We start from the raw sequence: 20,491 nt of genomic DNA, 5'->3' as shown, positions 1-20,491 counted from the left end.
CTTGAATTTCCCTATTAACTACACGTTTGTTTGTGGATGATATGATGTTGACATTTTGTGCGTAACTCCATGTTTAGACAGTTTTCCATGATTTTTGTTTGCAAAATGGGTACCACAATCACTCACCAATGCTCTAGGTATCCCAAACCTGCAAAACATGAGATTTCAAAAATTTCACTATTGTTTGAGCATCATTTTCCTAGTAGCTACAGCTAATCCAACGTGACAAATAGTCAACAGTTAGCAAGATGTATGAAAAAACCATGTGATGAAGGAAATGGACCTATAAAATCAATGCCCCATACATCAAAGATTTCACAAAAATAACATGGGTTGTTGATGCATTTCTTGTCTTTTAGATAATCCACCAAATTTTTGACATTTTTCACAATTTTTACAAAATTCATAAGCAACTTTGAATAAAGAAGGCCAATAAAAACCAGAATCTAAAATTTTCTTGAAGTTTTTTCTTGCACTAAAGTGGCCACCACAAGACAAAGAATGCGAAAATTCTAAGATAGAAGGGATATCCTCATCTAGAACACATTTTCGAATTAATTGGTCACTGCATAGCCTCCACAAATAAGGAGCATCCATATATATAATATCGTGCCTCTCTTTTCATCTTTTAGACCTAAAATTGATTCATAAATAGAGGCAACACATTAGCAATGAAATAATTAGCCATATTTGCAAACCAAGGTTCTTTAATAGTGACAACACAAAGTATATGATCTGGAAATGAATCACAACCCAAACCTGAATCATCCATCCCTTTAGCATTATTAGGTAACCTACTCAAATGATCAATAAACTTTGCCTTTAGTTTGTCAAAAGCGATCCTACAGCACTCGCTAAAGACAAAGTCAGTATTTTTTTATAGTAATTGAGAAAGAGGTAAAGTAATTTGACTAAAATTCTTTATGAAACGCCTATAGAAATCAGCATGACCTAAGAAAGACCTTAATTCTTTTAATGTAGTTGGGTAAGGCAATGAAGAAATCATTTCTATCTTTGCCTTATCAACTTCAATTCCCTACTATGATATCAAGTGCCCCAAGACGATCCCTTATCAACCATGAAATAGCATTTTTCAAAATTGAGAATCAAATTCTTTTCTACGCATTTAGCTAGATCTTTTCTAAAGTTAGTAAGAAGTCATCAAAACAGTCCCTATATAAGGTAAAATCATCCATAAAAACTTCAACACCTCTTTCTAAAAGCTCGCTAAAAATAGAAGTCATACACCTTTGAAAAGTTGCAAGGGCATTGCATAATCCAAATGACATTCTTTGATATGCAAAGGATCTAGAAGGGGCAAGTGAAAGTTGTTTTGTCTTAGTCCTCTGATGCTATAGGAACCTGGAAGTAGCCACTAAATCCATCCAAGAAGCAATAGTGACATTTACAAACTAATCTCTCTAACGTTTGGTCAATAAAAAGGAGGGGAAAGTGATCTTCTTCTTGGAGTCATTTAATTTTCTATAATCAATAGAAACCCTCAAGAATTCTGAACCTAGCTGGAATTAATTCATTTTATCATTCTTTAAAATTGTGATGCCACTCTTTTTAGGGACAACTTGGACAGGCAAAACCCATTCACTATCACTAATTGGAAAAATAATACTAGCACTTAGTAGTTTGGTCACCTCCTTTTTCACTACATCCAAAATTAAGGGTTTAAGTCTCCTTTGTGGCTATCTTATGGCCTTAGATTTTCATGTAACAAAATTCTATCTGTGCAAACTGTAGGATTTATTCTAGGTATATCAGCTAAGGCCTATTCAATTGCTTGTCTATACTTTTAAGAACAAAAATTAACTTTGTTTCCTTAATTTCAGTCAAAGAATTAGCTTCAAAGAAAGCATATTTCAGAAACTTCCCTGTAATTTCAGCTCTATCATTCCCAGAACTTGTATCCTCTTCACTGTCCACACATTTCTTTCCATGTTTTGCCAAATCCATTGCTTCATATTCTTTTATGGTGATTCCTTCATCAATAGCAGAGCAAGAAATACATGAAAAACTCTTGAATTTTTATGGAAAGAATTCAGTCAAGGTAGCTTGTGTTTAAATTACTCCCCTTCTTTGTAATAAGTTAGATTGCGTTGGAAGGGCAAAATTTGTGTGTCATGTTGTCTACTCTTAACTTCTGAATTCCTTTAACTAAATTGTTATACTCACTCCCTTAACCTCTGAAATTGATGTGCAGGTGGTACAAGTGTTTCATAACACTGCTCAGCCTCACTTGGAATTCAGATCCAGTTGTTGCAGAATTTTCCAGCAAGTGACCAGTCGCACTTGTACAGCTTTGTTTGAAATGTTTTTGCACTTCCAAATGTGGAGTCATTACCAACAAATCCTATAACTCTGTAAAACTACACAGAACATCCTCCCACGTGCATTGTATCCAGAAAATAAAGAAATAGAGCTACTCTTAGATTCTTAAAAATAAAAGTGAAATGTACTAGAGGTGAAAGTGAGTTATCAAATGTCAAGCATTTAATACTACACACATCACTCTATGAGCAAAGAGAAGAGGTAGAATTTGAATGGGTGGAGTCAGAATCAAATGAGCAGAGACAATATAGTTTTTTCCTCATTTTCAGCATATTTATGCAAAGTTGTTCTTTGTTCTTCAATGGCATGATCAATAGCAATATCAATCATGTTTAATCCCAGCAAAGAATAATCTTTAAATGGGTGTTTCATGGCTTCATATACATTAAATTTAACAACCTGATCACAAACCTCTAGTGTAATAAAACTATCCTTTAAGCTAATCACAGTGTTTGCAGTTCTCAAAAATGGTCTTCCTAATATTAAAGGTTCTTCAAGGCAAGATTCATTTGACATATCCAATACATAAAAATCTGCTGGAATTACATGACCCTTGACTTTGACTAAGATATCTTCTAGAAATCCATAAGGTTTCCTAGTACTCCTATCAGCTAATTGAAGTAGTACACTGGTAGTTTGGATGGTTGTGATCCCTAATGAATTGTAAACTAAATGGGGCATCACTCCACGTTGATGGCAGCACCTAAATCCAAAATGCACTATGAAAATTCAATTTTCCTATTTGACATGGGACTGTAAAGGAACCAGGATCAGCACATTTGATAGGTAATTGAGGTTTGAATAAGACCAAAACATTAGAACCAAGTTGGACTCTTTTATTGGATCTGCAAATCCTTTTATGTGTGCATAATTCTTTTAGAAATTTAGCATAGCTTGGCATTTGCTTAATTAATACTAGCATAAGCACATTAACCTCTAGTTTGCTAAACAACTCCATCATTTCTTTTTCAAGAATTTCATTACTCTTTTCTTACCCAATATATAGGATTTAGGAAATGGTAAATCTTTTAAGTCAAAGTTTTTACTTGAATCCAGCTTCTTTCTCTATATTTTGTAACATGCATTTGCTGAAATTTTGCTAATTAATTTCCACATCTCGAATATTTTCTTTAGCTACAAAACGTCCATAATCCTTGCTGGTAGAACCATGCTCTGTAGGCTCCATTACATTCTTTTTACTGTTGTCCGATTGTCATTTAGAATGATCTTTGAAGGTAACTGACTCTAATTCTTGATATTTTGGAGCATTTGCCTCCGGTACAACTTTGCTTGTGACATTTTGGTTCTCTAGGCTATCATCTCATAAAGAATCTTCTTCACCTTCCTCAGCATTTCCAATCCTTTTTCAATTTCTTAATGTTATAACATGCAGTGCTTTAGGATTTATTATAGTGTTTGAAGGTAAAGTGCGTCCATTTTGGGCCTGTTGGTTTACTCATGCTATTGGATAGCTATGTAACATAAGGGGAGAGATTAGAATTTTTCATCTTGACTTCTTCCAAATCTTTACAAATGGCAGTGAGTTGAGAATTTATGGCTGCTTTATCAATGTCCATCTTTTGTAGTATCGAGGTCAAAGAAGAACTGTAAAAAATTTTATCTTCTTTCATTTGATTCAACAAAGATTGCTTGTCTATAGCCATTTGAGTGTTCAACTGAGTCATTAATCCTTTCAGAAGTTGATTAGTATGATCATTTTTACTAGAGTTGTCCTGGATAGGTATTAGCACTTTAGATGGTTCAATCAGATCTTGATTTGCTATTTAAAACTATGAGGATCTAGAATTATTAGATAGGAACTTATTATTAAAATTCATGTTCTCACCACCCTCCCACCATAGATTAGGATGCTTCATTGTATGTAGACGCGAAAGGATCTCTTTTCTGGTATTGGTTGGGTTTACTTTGATAAAAAGCATTGACCTCTTCAAACTTTGAAGGACAAACAGCAGAGAGATGCATTGGAGATCCACAATAGTCACTAGAGGGAGCTACAATTTGGTTGCATGGTGCCACAGGTCGAGAGGAATTAGTATGGAGGGTAGCAATTTTAGTTTTCAAACTCTCCATCTGGGCCACTAAACGCTATCCTACAGAATTAGATGCAGATCCATGACTCACCTCTCCTATAACATAAGCGTCTCTTGAACTAAATTGCTAATTGTTTCTAGCCATTTTTTCAAGAAGATCTTATCTAGCTGTAGGTGTTAGGTCCAAAATAGAACTATTGGCAACAGCATTAGTTGTGGCCTTTGTTTGAGGAAGCATGCTTTCATAAAAATATTAAACCAACCATTGTTTTGGAATTTGGTGATGAGGGCAGTGAGTCAACATTCCCACAAATCTAGACCAGTAATCATATCAAGATTCCCTTTTATTTTCCCTGGCACTATAGATTTCTTTCTTCAATGTTATTGTCCTAGAGGCTAGGAAATATCTTTCCAAAAATAGCTTTTGTAGTTGGGACCATGTTAGCATAGCATAATGTTGAGGAAGAGACCTTAACCACTCTTTGGCATCGCCCAAAACTGAAAAATGAAATGCTTTCTTAAGCACTTCCTCAATTGACATAGTGGGTGGCTTGAAAGAGGAACATGCCATATACAAATCTTGCAAATATTGATGCGGATCATCCCTTGCATGTCCGTAGAATTTAGGAATTGCATTCAACAAAGAACTTTTAATTTCAAAATTCACAACATTATTCTACAGACCATAGGGATCATAATCTACTGCAAAATTATTTAACTCTCTAATCCTCCTACTTTTAGCTTCATGATTAGCATTCAAATGATTAGCCCTATTTTCAGCTTCTTCTTCTTGAGCATGATTGACAATATTAGGATCATTAAGCCTAGGGTTATTAGGATCAGCAGGTGGGTTCATGATAAAGTGATGGTCTATGAAATGTCCCAAAGATGATTCTGTATCAGATATATGAGTTGATACAAAACTGTCTGAATCAGTAAGTGAGTGTGTAGGAGTAATAGGTGAGGTTTTTGGTTGAACACTAACTTCTTTAAGTTGTTTGGCTTTTTTTAGATTTCTTAAAGTTCTATTGATTTCTCTAGCCAAAGGATAAAATTCACCAAACTCACGACTCATGCAAGAATTTTGAAATCCAAACAACAAAAAAGAAGATCAAAGCATATTAGAATTCTCAGCAAAATAAATTAAAACTTCACTAATCAGAATATCTAAGAGTTAAAAGGTTGGCAACGATGCCATTTGATTTGTCCTTAGTTGTATAGGCAATCAAAAACACTAGGTAAGGAATGTGCAGTACAATGATGCAGTCTAGATATCAAATCACTTGGTCTATTAACTCTTTGATTTCCTTATTAACAAAGTTAATACAAATTACTTATATAGGAATGTAGAGAAGAGAACAATTTCCAGCTTTAAAGAGAATTCTTTCTTTGAGTTTTGGATGCAGAAGAAGATTGAAAGAAAGATGCTTAACAACTAAACTTTGAAATACAAGAAAGACCGTTGAAATATTAATCCTTCCAAGAGTTTCACTTTATCTTCTTTGCCTTAATCTGATCTGGAGTCAAGTGTTATTGAATGTGCAGAAAGACTGAACACTCTTAACCAAACGAACTTCTACTCGTATGAATCAATCAATCAAACCACAAATATTCAAATCACTAAATTCAAATAAGGATCTGATTAAATTCTAAATTCAGAGTGAAGTACGAAGTTTTCTACAACATTCATCTAAATTTCTAAAACAGAATACAACCGAATTCGCTGCTAATCACTTTACAACTTGTATAGCAACTGAGAATTAAAAGAGATTAGATGAATATGAAACTCCCTCTACAATCCAGTAGCTCAAATTCGATTTCTACTCTTGGAAGAATTTCTAAAACTAGCCACATTTGATGAAGACCTCCTCTTTCTCACACTCAGATCGCAATTCTACCATGGAAGACGTCCAGCACGCTGATTGCAATCAGAAAATGGAACGGATAGCACTTGAGAAAGAAGATGAAGTAGAACCAGAGAATCAGAGCTCAAGAACGAAAATTAAAATCCTAAAAAGTTCTCCCCCCAGCTCTTCCTCCTCTCTCATTTTATATTTGTCGGAAAGTTTCTTATCTCTCCATACCATCTGGTTCCTCCCTCCGGTGATGATTTGGACTTGGGTGCAAGTTGTTAAAGTTGGCTCTTAGCTGGACTAGGAAGATTTTGAATCATTTTCCAGTTTTCTTGCCTCTGCCGTTGAAATTTTTGAATTTGAGTGTTAAAATTTTCGGTGGAATCTCTTTTCCTTTGGTGATGGAAATCAGTTTCCATTAGTTATGGAATTGTGTTTCCTTCGGATTCTTGTTTCCTTCCTCATTAGAAATATGTTTCAATCACTGCACAATTACAATTTTACACCTGCAATCAAAACAATAAGCCAGAAATAATATCCAGTGGGAAATTTCATAAAAAGAACTATTAAAAACATCATAATTGCTAATTCTTCTACTTAAGTGCATCAACATTTTATTTAGTCATTAATGCAAACAATACTCAATTAATTTACTAAAGTAGCCCAAAACGAGCATTCTAAGCATATGAAAATTGTGATTTATCAATTCTCATTCACTTCATTTGGAACTGGTAATACGGGTCCAACCCGCCAAAAAAGACGGGCTCAAATGCCAACCCGTCAAAGTGCGGGCTACTTCAACTCGCACCGCTTTAGGCCCGCACTGTCGTGGACTGGCCCATATCCGCACTGCCAACCTCGCATTACCACCTCTAGCTTTATTATCACAAATGTGTTTACATCATCTCTTATTTATAGGACCCAAATATTGAAGACTAACCTAAAGAGTTACAGGTACATAAAGAAAGGAATTAAGCAATATAATTGTACAATTGGAGGTTATAGGAAATAAATACTAGAAATCCTTCAATTTAAGAGTTATAAGATATAATGCCATTAACCATGAGAAAGAAATCCAAGAGGCTTAGGAATTATGAACATCTACACAACATAATATTTATAACATATTTTTTACTTTTTACCTATTTTTATGAGAAAAACAATTTTATAAAATAACCAAAAACTTCTTAGCCTAGTGACATCTTGACCCCTCAAACGAGGGAGATAGGTGGGTTTTATCCTCTATTGGGAAAGGGGAGGTTCCCGAATGGGGTGAGTTTTCTCCTCTACAGAGGACTAATTCTCATATAAAAAAACTATTTTGTCAAATATTTTTTTGATTTTATTTATGAGATATTTTCAGCATCTTTCACAAAAATCAAGAAAAACTTTAAATTGCATTAATTATATATTAAAATATAACAACTTTTTAATTTTACTCTTATTTAATATATACATCTCTGTAAAAAAATAAACGTCTAGACTATGATAAATAAAAAATAAAATGATAAATTTAATGTTAAAAATTTAATGAAATGACTTATAGATATGATAACCAAAACTTTCTTTTTCTATTTTATAAATAAGATTTTAGGAGTAGAAAATAAGAAAACATATGAAGTTTGTTCTGTTTTTTTTTTTTAACAGATTACTAATTTTTCTTGTAGAACACTTAAATCAAAAATTAATTACGAAATTTTTTGTTATGAAACTTAAATCACTAAGAGTGAGAAGGGAGATAGTTGGGCAACGACTTAAGGGGCGTGAACGGCAGAACATTTTGGACTTTGCTTTGGCCTCTGGAGTTGTCCTTCCGCCGCTGAAACGACATGGCAGTGAAATCAAATCCAATACATCACTGCCCAGTTAAGAATGCCCCCTCACAGTCGTTGCATCTCAGACAACCTCACCTCTCAATTTGGCTGCGTAATGGAACTCCTTCTTCTTCGTCCGGCATCTCGTTCTCGCTTCTTTCTTCTCAATCTCATCACCCCACTCCGCCTCGCCGTCCTCCGCCGCAGTCTTGTACGGCAATTCTGTGTGTGCCTTTGGCTTCGCTATTTCTTCCTGTATTTTCTTTTTCATTCTGTGTTTCTGTGTTTGGTTTTCAGTATGGAGCCCCAAGCTTCCCCTCGGAAGTCCTCCACCGCCCAAGTATTCGGGTTCCCTCGAATCCGATTCACGGTCGGGTTACTATTCCGAACCGCCTCCAGTGAGTCATCATCGTCTTCTTGCTCCATGCGCATAATACTAGATCGATTAACTGTTATTTTACTACAAGTTAGCATCGCGTTTTCTTCTTGGTAACATTTTTCACTTCGTTGAATTAGATTTATTTTGTGATGCATTTATTCCTTGTTCATTAGCAGATTTGGTTTCATCATGCAGTGCATCCTTGGAAGTCCTGTTCTATTTGTTGGTTTTGATGCTAATTGTGGGTTGCTTAGCAGCTGGAATTTAGATAAACAAAAAACAAAAACGCTATGCCTGCGGCGATATCGTCACACGATAAAAAGTTGGCTACTTGGCTTGTCTTATGTTTAAATATTTGTTTGAAATACTCTCCTTACAAGCGTGACCATATTCTACTTCTCTTTCCACGTGAATGCTCGGCCCTCTTTCTTGGGCAGTCTGCAGATATTATACTTCCAGTATAGGAGAGGGAAATTTGCTTTTTTGATTTTTTTTTTCCCCCTGCCATTTTAGTTTTGTATTTGTAATAGCTGAAACCAATGTGAGGTAATGGAGAAAGACATGTGACATTGCATAGAATTGGATTGAAGAAAATGTATATAAAGTCTAACACTTTAAGCTTATTTAAGAAGTATTATCCAGCCACTTATATGTCTCCCCTAAAAGTCCAATGAAATTCGAAGTTAAAAGTGTCTCACCACATTTTCCCAATTAACAAAACGTGTAGCTTAAGGTCCAAACATGAAGTAGTAAAAGTAGATTGGTCAGCAGAGTATGGGAAAGAAGTAAAGATTTTTGCACACGTCTTATAATATCGTGGATACTTCAAAATTTTATTACATGTTTGTTATTAATCAGCGTTATGAACATAATTTATGCAGTTAAAGATTATGTTCATTTGCATTTAGTACTTTATCATGTGGGTTTATGTGTTTTTACAAGTTGATAAATATTGACACTCACATGCTTATGCATATGCTAGAAAAGGTGATATTATAATATTGGCTTCTGCTGTTATATTGTTAAGGTTCTCGATGATGATTATATCATTAAAGAGAAAAGTAGGGGGCAAAAAGAAAAAGAAAGATCTTTGATTAAGAGTAAATTATACATGCTTCTTTCTAGAATAAAGATCAAGTTTTGATGATCTTTTCATACATATACATGAAAACAATGTAGCATCAATCACCTTTCTTTTTGGTTATTGTGTTTCTTTTCTTAGGTTGTGGAGCAGCAAACAGGAATTCTAAAGATTCTGAAGGAATCAAATTCACTTTTGCCTCATGTAGTCCTTGCTAGTACTCTGCTTGCTCTGATCTACCCCCCTTCTTTCACATGGTTTACGAGCAGGTTAGTAAATCCACTAGATGAATTAGTTAATCAAAAAATATATGATCCTATACTACATGGTTGCATTGTTTTTTTCCCCTCTATTGGCTAGAGACAGATTAGATGGCATCAACAAAAGGTCGAGTAAATAGTTCTTTTTTAATCTGTTTTATCTTCTTATCCTTTTGTTTGTTGTCATCTGGATTTTTATGCCTTACTCTATACTGCAAATGCAAAAGCGAATATAATGGAGCAAACTACTAGTACACAGATTCCTAAATGCATTATAGCCAATTGACTTCTTTCAAAGTGATTTCAACCTTAAATTCTCTTATAATTTATTTTCAGATATTATGCACCTGCGCTAGGGTTTTTGATGTTTGCAGTTGGTGTTAATTCAAGTGAAAAGGACTTCCTTGAAGCATTAAACAGGCCAGAAGCAATAGTTGCTGGTTATGTTGGCCAATTTCTTGTGAAGCCTTTTCTTGGTTATCTATTTGGCATATTGTCAGTAACTGTATTTGGTTTGCCAACAGCAGTAGGTGAGGTTAATGCATCATATATATGAAGAACTGACAAGCTACACTTTCTAACTTTGGGTGTAAATTGAATCAGGCGCTGGAATTATGCTTGTGTCTTCCGTTAGTGGAGCCCAGCTCTCCAATTATGCTACTTTTCTAACAGATCCACAGATGGCACCATTAAGCATAGTCATGACATCATTGTCCACTGCTTCAGCAGTTTTTGTCACTCCACTGTTATCATTGTTGCTTATTGGAAAGAGGTTGCCTGTGGATGTAAAAGGAATGGTATCTAGCATCATGCAGATTGTAGTGGCACCAATTGCTGCAGGCCTGCTTCTGAATCGGTAATACTTCAGACCTAGATAAGTTTCTAGAATCATCATTTTCTTTTAATGTAATATCATTTCGTTATGAAGTTTTTAGATTTCTTACACATTTGTTTTTACAGCTTCTTTCCTCATTTTTGCAATGCCATACGGCCATTTTTGCCTCCACTCTCAGTACTGCTAACAGCTCTCTGTGTTGGAGCACCCCTTGCAATTAACATTGAGTCGGTCAAGTCTCCCTTTGGAGTTACTATCTTGTTGCTGGTTGTTGCTTTTCATATGGCAGCGTTTGTAGCTGGTTATATGTTTAGTGGACTTCTCTTCTATAAAGCTCCTGATGCGAAGGCATTGCGAAGGACAATTTCCTTCGAGACTGGTATAATTTTTCTCTTATGTTATTTATAAATTGCTGCCGTGAGTAATTTAATTTAATGTAGCTACTTTATCCAATGGCAGGAATGCAAAGTAGCCTCCTTGCCTTGGCCCTTGCTAATCGGTTTTTCCCAGACCCAATAGTGAGCGTGCCTCCTGCAATATCTGTAAGCGTTTTACTCTTTATGCTCTTTATTTCTGCTCGATACGTTAGCAATATAGATTACAATGTCCAGCTTCCTTCCTCTCTTTGGGTTATGTGAGGATGGTTTGAATCCTAGACCCTTATCCCTTCCCACCTCACCCTTATAACTGGAGTTATCATCAAGTGGATGCTTTTCTATTTCTTTATTTCCTTGTACTGGGTGATCTTGTATGACGTATGTTATCATGTTTGATATCTGCTATAAACATTTTTACTGAAGCATAGCAGCACGGCTGATTGCTTCATTAATCAGCAAATAAAAGGCCCTTATAGGTCATGTTTGAGACGTGTACTGTTTTTTAACTATCAAGGTATGTTGGACATATATAACATGCCAAAGAAAAAGGGAGAATTACCATAAGGTCTCAAGGAAGGAATTTAATCACCAGTCCCAATGACAAGTGAGTAGTTTAAATGTGTCATCATTTCCTACATTGGAAGCTGTCATTACAAACTCTTCAGTTGTTAATGGATTTTTGGGTAGTCAAACATATTTTTTGGGACTTGATAGTAATTCTCTCAGAGAAAAAAAAACATTTTTATGTTTTTTTGAAAAAACTTTTTTGATGTTTTGTTCAATATATGTGTGTGTGTGTGTGTAATCTCGTTTCTGAGTGTTTTGATTCCTTAGTCTGTTGCAATATAACTAGTTGATTATCCTTGCAGACTGTGATTATGTCTCTGATGGGATTCTCTCTCGTAATGCTTTGGAGCAAGAGGAAAGACTAGGAAGTGGATGGAAATGCAGCGCCAGGAAGATGGCACTGTATTTGTGAATTGTGACATCCTTTATTTTTGTGGGCTTTGGTAGAACTGTTGACTCTAGGAAGTGGGCAACATGGTGTGAAATAATGTGCATATAAACTATGAAAACAATATTGAAAATTTTAGGCAGAAGCCTTTGAAAATTGCAATCGGTCGCCTCTGCAATTTACAAACAAATTTAGGGAGAATTACAATAAGGTTTCAAACAAGGAAAACAATTGAAAAACAAGTACCAAAGGTTGTTATTCTCACTATAAGACTTGTCATTATAGGCTTTTGAGATTGTTATTGGGATTTTTTAATAATTATTTCTTTTCTGTGGGACTTAATTGTAATTTCCCTATAAATTTATGTGGTGCAGTTGGATGGGAAAAGCATGGGATGCTACTATTAAGGGTCTGTTTGGATGCCTTCCAAAACCATGGTTTGGGTGGGATGTCACCCAAACAATATTAATTTTGGAGAAATAATTTGAAATCATGATTTGGGCAGGAACCATGATTTTGGAGCCTAAAACCATGGTTTCAGAAAAAGTGAATTCATTCTGCTTTTGGCTCAAATTGGAGAGTATGATTGTGCCTATGAGAGTAGATCTCAACAATAATATGACTTTAACATCTTTTAATTATTTTTTTATAAATATATTTAATCTTATATCTTATAAATATATATATACACATATTAATTATTTATTATATTATCTTATGTATTATTAATTATGTTAGTAAAAAATGTATTATTAACAATTTTATTTCTTCAAATTAAAATATATCATAAATTTTATTTTTTATGTAATTATCATATTAACTTATGTTTTAGTAATTTGTATATATAAAAAGTGTTTCTAATAACAACTATCCAAATACTCTCACTTCTCAAAATTATTTTTTCACAAAATCTATTCTTCTCAAAATTTATTTTCTAGAAATTATTTTTCAAATTATAGTTCCTAAGTCATAAAAAAAGAATGTATTGATAAAAAAATCCCGCAGTAAGCGAACATGCAAGAACAAGCTTTGATGTAGAAAATGACCATAAATCTATGTTGTTAATGTGTTTGGGCAATTTTTTCACAAAATCTATTCTTCTCAAAATTTTAAAATATTTTCCCTCCTCTCCTTTATACCCCTTCTTTTTCAAATTGGGGCATTTGAAGAGAAATGGTAATATTTTAGTTTGTTTTGACTCATTCTTATTAGTTCTTAATATACCCATATTTGATCTTAAGTGAAGCTAATTGTTACACTCTTATCAAATTATATGTCAAATCATAAAAAATTCTTCCTCTCCCCTCGCTTCTCATCAATCCAAACAAGATAATATTAAAATATTTTCCTCCACACTCTTCCTTTTCCTTCTATTAAAATTCCTCTCTTCTTTCAGCCTGTTTAAGCCCATTTAAATGAAAGGCCGAGCTTGTATTTTGAAGTCTTAAAAGGCAAATTGTACTTAAAAAGACTAGTTTTATATACTCGAAAAATAAACGGGTTGACGGTGTATGGTTGCAGGCCAGCTTGTTTTAGCTTGCCAACACTTTTTTTTTTAATTTCTATATTTTTATTTTAACCTAAAAAAGAAAACCATAACATTTAAAATTAGATATTTTCACAAAAATGTATTGTTATTTGAATTGTAGGTGCAATTTTTACGGGCTTTATTTATCATTCTCTTATATTTTTTATGCTTGAAATAGAATTAATTAAAAATTATTTTGAATTAAAATAATGATATATATCATTTTTATAGTTAGAAACAAATTTGGAAGTACAGACAATGAACTCCTTTTTTTTTTTTTTGGCAGCAGGATGGATGATTATTCTTCATGTATACTATGTATATTGGTTAAACTTTTTCATTGATTATTTATAATTAAACTGGATCATTCACACTGTGATTATTTATTGAACTTAGTGATTATTTAGTTGTTTATGTTGGTCTTTCATAATTTGTCTATTCAATAGACTTTATTACACTGTGATTGATGTTTTAGATGCTTAGATATGATCATGTTTATGTTTGTAATTTAATTTTATTTATATTTATACCTTTTATTAGTAATTTTATTGTTTCATTTTCATTATTTCAAAAAAAAAAAGCAGAAAACATTAAAAAAAATTGTATTTTTAGTTAAACGAACCAAAAGCTCGTGAGCCGACTCTGAGCTCGTCATCTCAAGGATTGGACTTAAGAAAATCACCTATTTCTGAGCCTTAAGCATAAACAGGATCCCCCATTTAGGCCCGAGCCCATGACTGGCCAGTCCATATTCCTAATGCTATTTAAGCCCAACACATCCTTAATGGTATTCACTTGTGGAACTTCTTAATGATCATATTCTTTCTTTGAGACTTTATGATTATTTTCCCAAAAATAAATAAGATCAATACAATTTTAGAAAAATGACAAAAAAAGAAATTGGAAATTACTGAATCCCAAATCACATTTGATAATAATGCTTTATTTGGTGTTGACAATATTAAATTTGCAAATGACAATAAATTTTTATTAACATTCTTTATTTAGTATTTAGTAATTTTAGGCTTTTTTTTAAATCTTTTTTTCTATAACTTTTGGCTCCTAAAATTTGGACCTATGTTGGTTTTGATCACTCAAATTTCAAATTTATGGTTTTAGTCTTTGGAATGTAGTCCATCTTTGAAATAACCTTCCTAAATCAACCAATAAACTTAACTTTTCATAGTGATTTCGAGAAATAATTTTTTTTATAATCAAACCATACTAATAACAAACTCAAATCAATCATAATCATATAAATTAACTTATTATATAATAATGTTATCCATGATATAAAAGAACAGCATACAACGATACACCTTATCATGGATAAAAGAATGTTTTTTAACTCATTTAAATGTAAATCATGTAAAAAAGGATCAACAAAGCCCCAAACTAAACTACCAATAATACTCAAGCTAATAACTAACAAAACCCCAAACTAAATTGTCATAAGCAACATTCTAAACACACGTATTTATACACATATAGAGGAAAAATAATATATGCCATAGCAGGTGTTATTTGTCAAAACACACTTTATGAGGATCTTCTGATTATAAAGGCATCTTTCAAGAATAAAAATAAAATAATTTACTATACAAATTCACAAAAATATGTATGGGCACATCAATATTTTTAGATTTGTAAGAAGATCAGTAACCTAATCCAATTTATCATCATCTATCAATTCTGATAGGAACACTTTCATATAAATAATACTCATCATAATTACCCATACTTCCTAATCTAATATTTCACCTCAAGCAATACTCGAAGTACAAAAATATTTGTTTCCCAATTATAGACTACCCAAAGTACTTATTCATTTTATTGTTTTTCTTTTTGGCTCGCTCAATCATAACACTTCTTATGTTAGTATAAAATTTATAACAATTTGTAATTCGAGAACCATATTATTATTAGCTTCATTAAAATGTATGAATATATTTCTCGAATTTGTACTTATTTAAAAGTTTTTTTTCCAGTTGTAATATTTAATCATTACTTCCCTTATAAGTAGAAAAAACTTCTTAAATAAGGAATAACATTAATTGATTTATATGAAAAATTACCAACCTTCACAAGTAATTTGAGAATGAATTTAATAAGAAAAATTTGTCCATTCTAAGAATTTTAAGTAAAATCTTTAAAAGTGTTTTTAACGTAAAAATTTTGAAAACTCAAAAAAAAAATAACCATTTACTCAATAATTTATTTTGCCAACATCACTTTATATGAACTCTAAATCAAAAAGAGTACTTCAATGCAAACGAATCCACACTTAAACACATATAAAAAAAATCTTTCATTCATTTAAATCTCACCATTCTATATTATTAAATATTTATTCAATTATTTCGCAATGCTTGTACTATTACCCATGATCTTATGCTCACTTCAAAATGCCTATCATCAGCATAATTTGGCAACATATACCTCAAGTTTCACTTACAAAATCTTCCTTTTATTTATCAATATTCCTTAACTTTTAGTTATTGTTCTTTTCTCTCTTTCCTTTTTTTTTGGATTAATTATATTAATGAAAAAGTAAAGGTATATAAAAAGCGGTTACATTCAACGCACAAACTTAGACATCAAGCATTAAACACCAACATATATATTAACAAAAAAAAAACACACACAAGACTGTTCTGCATTATTGATTATGTATCACAGTTGTTGTTTTGATCGTACAATAGCTTCTTGTTTCCTTGAGTTTCATATACTGATATTTTTAACATCATTTTTTTCATTATGATTTATAATAAACTATGTAGTATTTAAATTCCTTATGATTTACAAAATGCACTCTTAATTGAATAAGATATTCAAGTCGAATTACACGCTACATATCCTCATGAGACGAGCTTATATATTGTCTAAGTTAAGGCAGCCTACTTAATATTTTTTAATTAATTAGGAGTATTCATTTTAATTCAACTCTTTTCCCAAACATTTGATTTTCATTGATTTGTTGTTAAATGGCAAGTGTTCTATATAGTTTTGTAGTCCAAGATATTAATATAAAACACTATTTTTCATTCATTTAAAAGTTATTAGATTATCTCAACTACTACTAAAAACGCCCATTATCAAGGCTTAACATATGATAATATAATCACACAAGATTTCAAAATGTACTCTACAACAATTCTTTTTTTTTTTTTAGACCTAATATCATCAAGCTTTAATTATCACTATCTTAAAAGTTTCCAAAACTTTTATTTTTTTTTCACATATACATTTACTTTGTCATAAAAAAAGTCTTACATCTTTTTCTTAATAGTAAAAAAATATTTGATAATAAATTTTAACAATTCTCATAATGAATTAGTTGTCTAAAAAAAATAACAAGGGGCAAGCTCCCATGAGAAATATGTTTACTACTTCTCATATATAGAATCTAACTAAACAACAAATTTATATAAATAGTTGCTTATACTCTTATTAATACCACATTTATCCAAATCAATAGTAACCACTTACATTAAAAGACATATTTCTTGTACAACATTATTGCTAAAGGTTGTGTGAAGCTTAATTATCATGCGTAATACCCAAGATTATCCTTAATTATTGTTTATTTGACATCTTATTCTATTCATTTTTATCTCGAACATTCAAATTCATCCATACAAATATAACATTAGTTCCTTTCTCTAGACCAAAAGTGTATTTTTTTCACATCCTTTCTTCCCTTCTAAGGATGTAACCCAACGTAACACAATAAAAAGAAAAAATGCAACGATATAACAAAAAAAAAAAAATAAGAGGTTCGTAGGAAAAGATATGTTGTAAACTGTATAATGCTACCATAATCTATATGCAATGCAACAAACAAACCATATAGTTGCAAGATTGTTGGCTCTGATACTAAAATTAAACAACCTTCCTAAATAAACTGATATACTTAATTTTTTAGAGTAACTCCAACAAATAATTTTTTTCTTTTATAATCAAACCACGCTAACAACAAACTTAAATCTATCACAATCATATAAACTAACTTATTATATAATAATGTTATCTGTGATAGAAAAGCACAACACAAAATCATACACCCTATCATGGATAAAAAAACTTTTCTTAACTCATTTAAATGTAAACCATGTAAATAAGAATCAATCTCATCTACTAGGGTTATAAAATAATATATTAACTCATAAATCAAAATAGTAAGGATGAAGTCTTAATTCATATTTTATAATAAATTCATAATAAACAGATCACATGTGATCTTAGGCCTTTGGCCAACTACCAGTATGCATACTACAACAAAACAAATAAAAAGACACAAAAACATGATAATCCATTAACCAATTAAACATAGATTGTCCTAGGATGGTAATATAAAGGAAACAACATAACTCATAAATTAAGGAGGCGCTACAAGTTGTTATTGTAGTTTTACTCCTCTTGAGTCTTCCCTGATGTCCCTCCTCTAAGACTTTCACCTAGAAAATATTAAATAATAGGGGTGAGATAATAGCTCAGTAACTAAATCCTAATCTATTACTCATACTAGCACGGGTTAGCGAGGTGTCGGGTAGGATACACAAAGTTAATAATAATTAATAGAAATTTATTTAACAGTTAAATTCACAATGACTATATAAGTCAAATATTTTTGCCAATCTCATGCAGCTAATAATATCATAAAAGATAACATACTTCTTTTATTTATTCAAAAGATATAAATATCAATGAAGATTTCACGTCATATGCAATTCATGAGCTTAAATCTATCCTTATATCCTCCTTATTTTTGGCGACTGGACCTATGGCCTAAGTTCTTTTCATTTAACTGGCAACTCTTACAAACTCACCACATAAGTAATATGGACCAGTCAAAGATCAAAGAGCACTCTGTGGACCATGGGTCTTCTCTAGAAAAACTAGTGGGTGTCGCAGTCCCTCAAAAAACTAATAGGACAATAATAGTGGCCAATTTCGTATGAAGGACAATACCATGTAGCAAGTATATAGATCTCAAAAACTTTGATCATCTTCCCCATAACCCATCTTAAATGTACATGATTCAAATCATTCAAATAAATCCACACGTATACAAAAACATAACTCATTAAAACTTTAACTCACACATCATATTCTAAAGATCAATTAATTCTAAACTCGCTTTATTAAATTTCCTTCAAAATAGTATCCTACAAGATAGTTTATGCAAATAAAACTTCATACAAAAGAATTGAATTATAAAAACCACGCACCAACACATACCAGAACATGCAATGGATAGAAATTTAGTTACTTAATCTCTTAGCTAACAGTCAAATACAAACGAGACCCAAACTTGAAAATACCACAATGTGGTTTATATCTATAAATAAAATTAAAATGCTATCTTTACAGTATTAGAATAAACTACTCACAAAGTTCTAACCCTAACTCCTCCTCTAAGACCTCTAATTATTACTCAGAATTCTAACTTGGAAGGCATTTTCTAAGGTTTGAAGTAAATATATATATATATATATATATATATGAGAATTTAGATTCAATTCCTAGGTTCTTTTAACTTAGATTCATCTTTAATTATTGAATTATGTCATTAGAATCACCCAATTCACAACTTAGGTAAAAAATTCCTAATTTATAACCTATGTTCTATCCTCAAAGAATTCAAACAAACAGATTTAATTATTTATTCCACTGTTGAATTTAACGTCCTAGATGTCACAAATTGATTACCTAAATTTTGGCTTGAACCAATGGTGAAAGAATTTACAAAGGATAATCTATTATTTAGGGTTCTATCTACAAAATATAAAAAAATGAGTTCAAAACATATCTAATAACTTATATCCCAAAGGTTCAATTGACAATCTAACCAATGAAATGGACCAATGTGAAGTCTTAGACTGGTTGACCAAATTTTAGCTCGATCCAACAGTTCACAAACTCATAAACAACACTTTAATGAGACTATCTCAGTTTTGTGCGAAAATTATTTAACTCATTTTCAACTCTCCTCTACTACCACCTATATATAGGTTCATCGAGCTCTATCCTCCTATCATTTAGTCAATGTGGGACTTCTCAACATTGGTATTTTATCCATCTTCCCATCATTTAGTTAATGTAGGACTTCTTGACATTATTATTTTATTCATTTATGCATATTTATGTTTATACATATATACATATACATATGATTTTAATTATTTTAATAACTTATATATATTTATATTTAATTTCTACCTATTCTATCTTAATAAAAATTTATTCAAAATTTTAGGGATATGAAAATTAGGATGTTACAATATCAAAATGTTAATCTTTGGAGGTGTAACAATGTTAAAATCTAGTAAAGTCTAATAAACAACATTAAAATGATAATGTAAACTCACCAAATAACACCTAATTGGAACTTGCATGGATAACAAAAAGGGGGGGAAAAAAGAATAAGTCCTTAAAACGTAACTCCTTAGCCTCTTGTTTTTTCTTCTTCACTATTCATTTTTAGGAGCTATTCATTGCGCTGCACTTTGTTATCCACACAAGATTCATTTAGGTGTCATTTGGTGAGTCCACATACCACTTTTAACATAATTGATGACATTTCAACAGATTTTAGTACCGTCACATCGTTAGGGACTAACGTTTAAGATAGACTAAATTTTGGAGAATAGAACTATAGGTTTAAAATTTAAAGGGCCAAAACCAAATTAAGGATAAAAAATTATATTAACCCAAAAATAAAAAATACTTCTACATTTTCAATGGAACATATCCCATTGGCAGGCTTGCATGTGGAAGTTAAGCAAGCACAGGTTCGAACCAAGGTTATGCTTATCCTACCAAGCCCAACACATATATCTGTTTTGTTGCCTCATGAAGCTTAGGTTTATGTAACGGGATGAGTCACATTCACACCCGCATTGGATCTTCCAATCCAATTATCATGGGCTCATCTCTACGTTGCTCAACAAATCGTGGCAATTAGAACAATTTTGCATAATTCAACCTTTGTTTTCTTTTATTTTTTTCTTTTTTC

The 20,491-nt window shown here is 31.9% G+C and overlaps 1 protein-coding gene across 2 annotated transcripts; it reads left to right on the top strand.

Annotated features, from left to right (window-relative positions):
* The first annotated feature begins 8,006 nt into the window (after window positions 1-8,006).
* Window positions 8,007-12,160, top strand: LOC114715322 (probable sodium/metabolite cotransporter BASS5, chloroplastic). Of its 2 annotated transcripts, none has more exons than XM_028900141.1 (8): window positions 8,007-8,269; window positions 8,356-8,456; window positions 9,672-9,787; window positions 10,115-10,308; window positions 10,382-10,634; window positions 10,739-10,992; window positions 11,073-11,155; window positions 11,860-12,160. In XM_028900141.1, the coding sequence occupies exons 1-8, from the start codon at window positions 8,074-8,076 to the stop codon at window positions 11,920-11,922; spliced, it is 1,260 nt and encodes a 419-aa protein (XP_028755974.1). In that variant the 5' UTR covers window positions 8,007-8,073; the 3' UTR covers window positions 11,923-12,160. The 2 variants fall into 2 exon arrangements, with proteins under 2 accessions (XP_028755974.1, XP_028755963.1); XM_028900130.1 differs by having other exon boundaries at window positions 9,660-9,787.
* Window positions 12,161-20,491: the final 8,331 nt, after the last annotated feature.

Source organism: Neltuma alba, unplaced genomic scaffold, assembly GCF_004799145.2.
Source record: "Neltuma alba isolate B1F8T4 unplaced genomic scaffold, ASM479914v2 tig00002010_pilon, whole genome shotgun sequence".
NCBI lineage: Eukaryota > Viridiplantae > Streptophyta > Magnoliopsida > Fabales > Fabaceae > Neltuma > Neltuma alba.
This window is presented reverse-complemented; position numbering and strand designations above follow the sequence as displayed.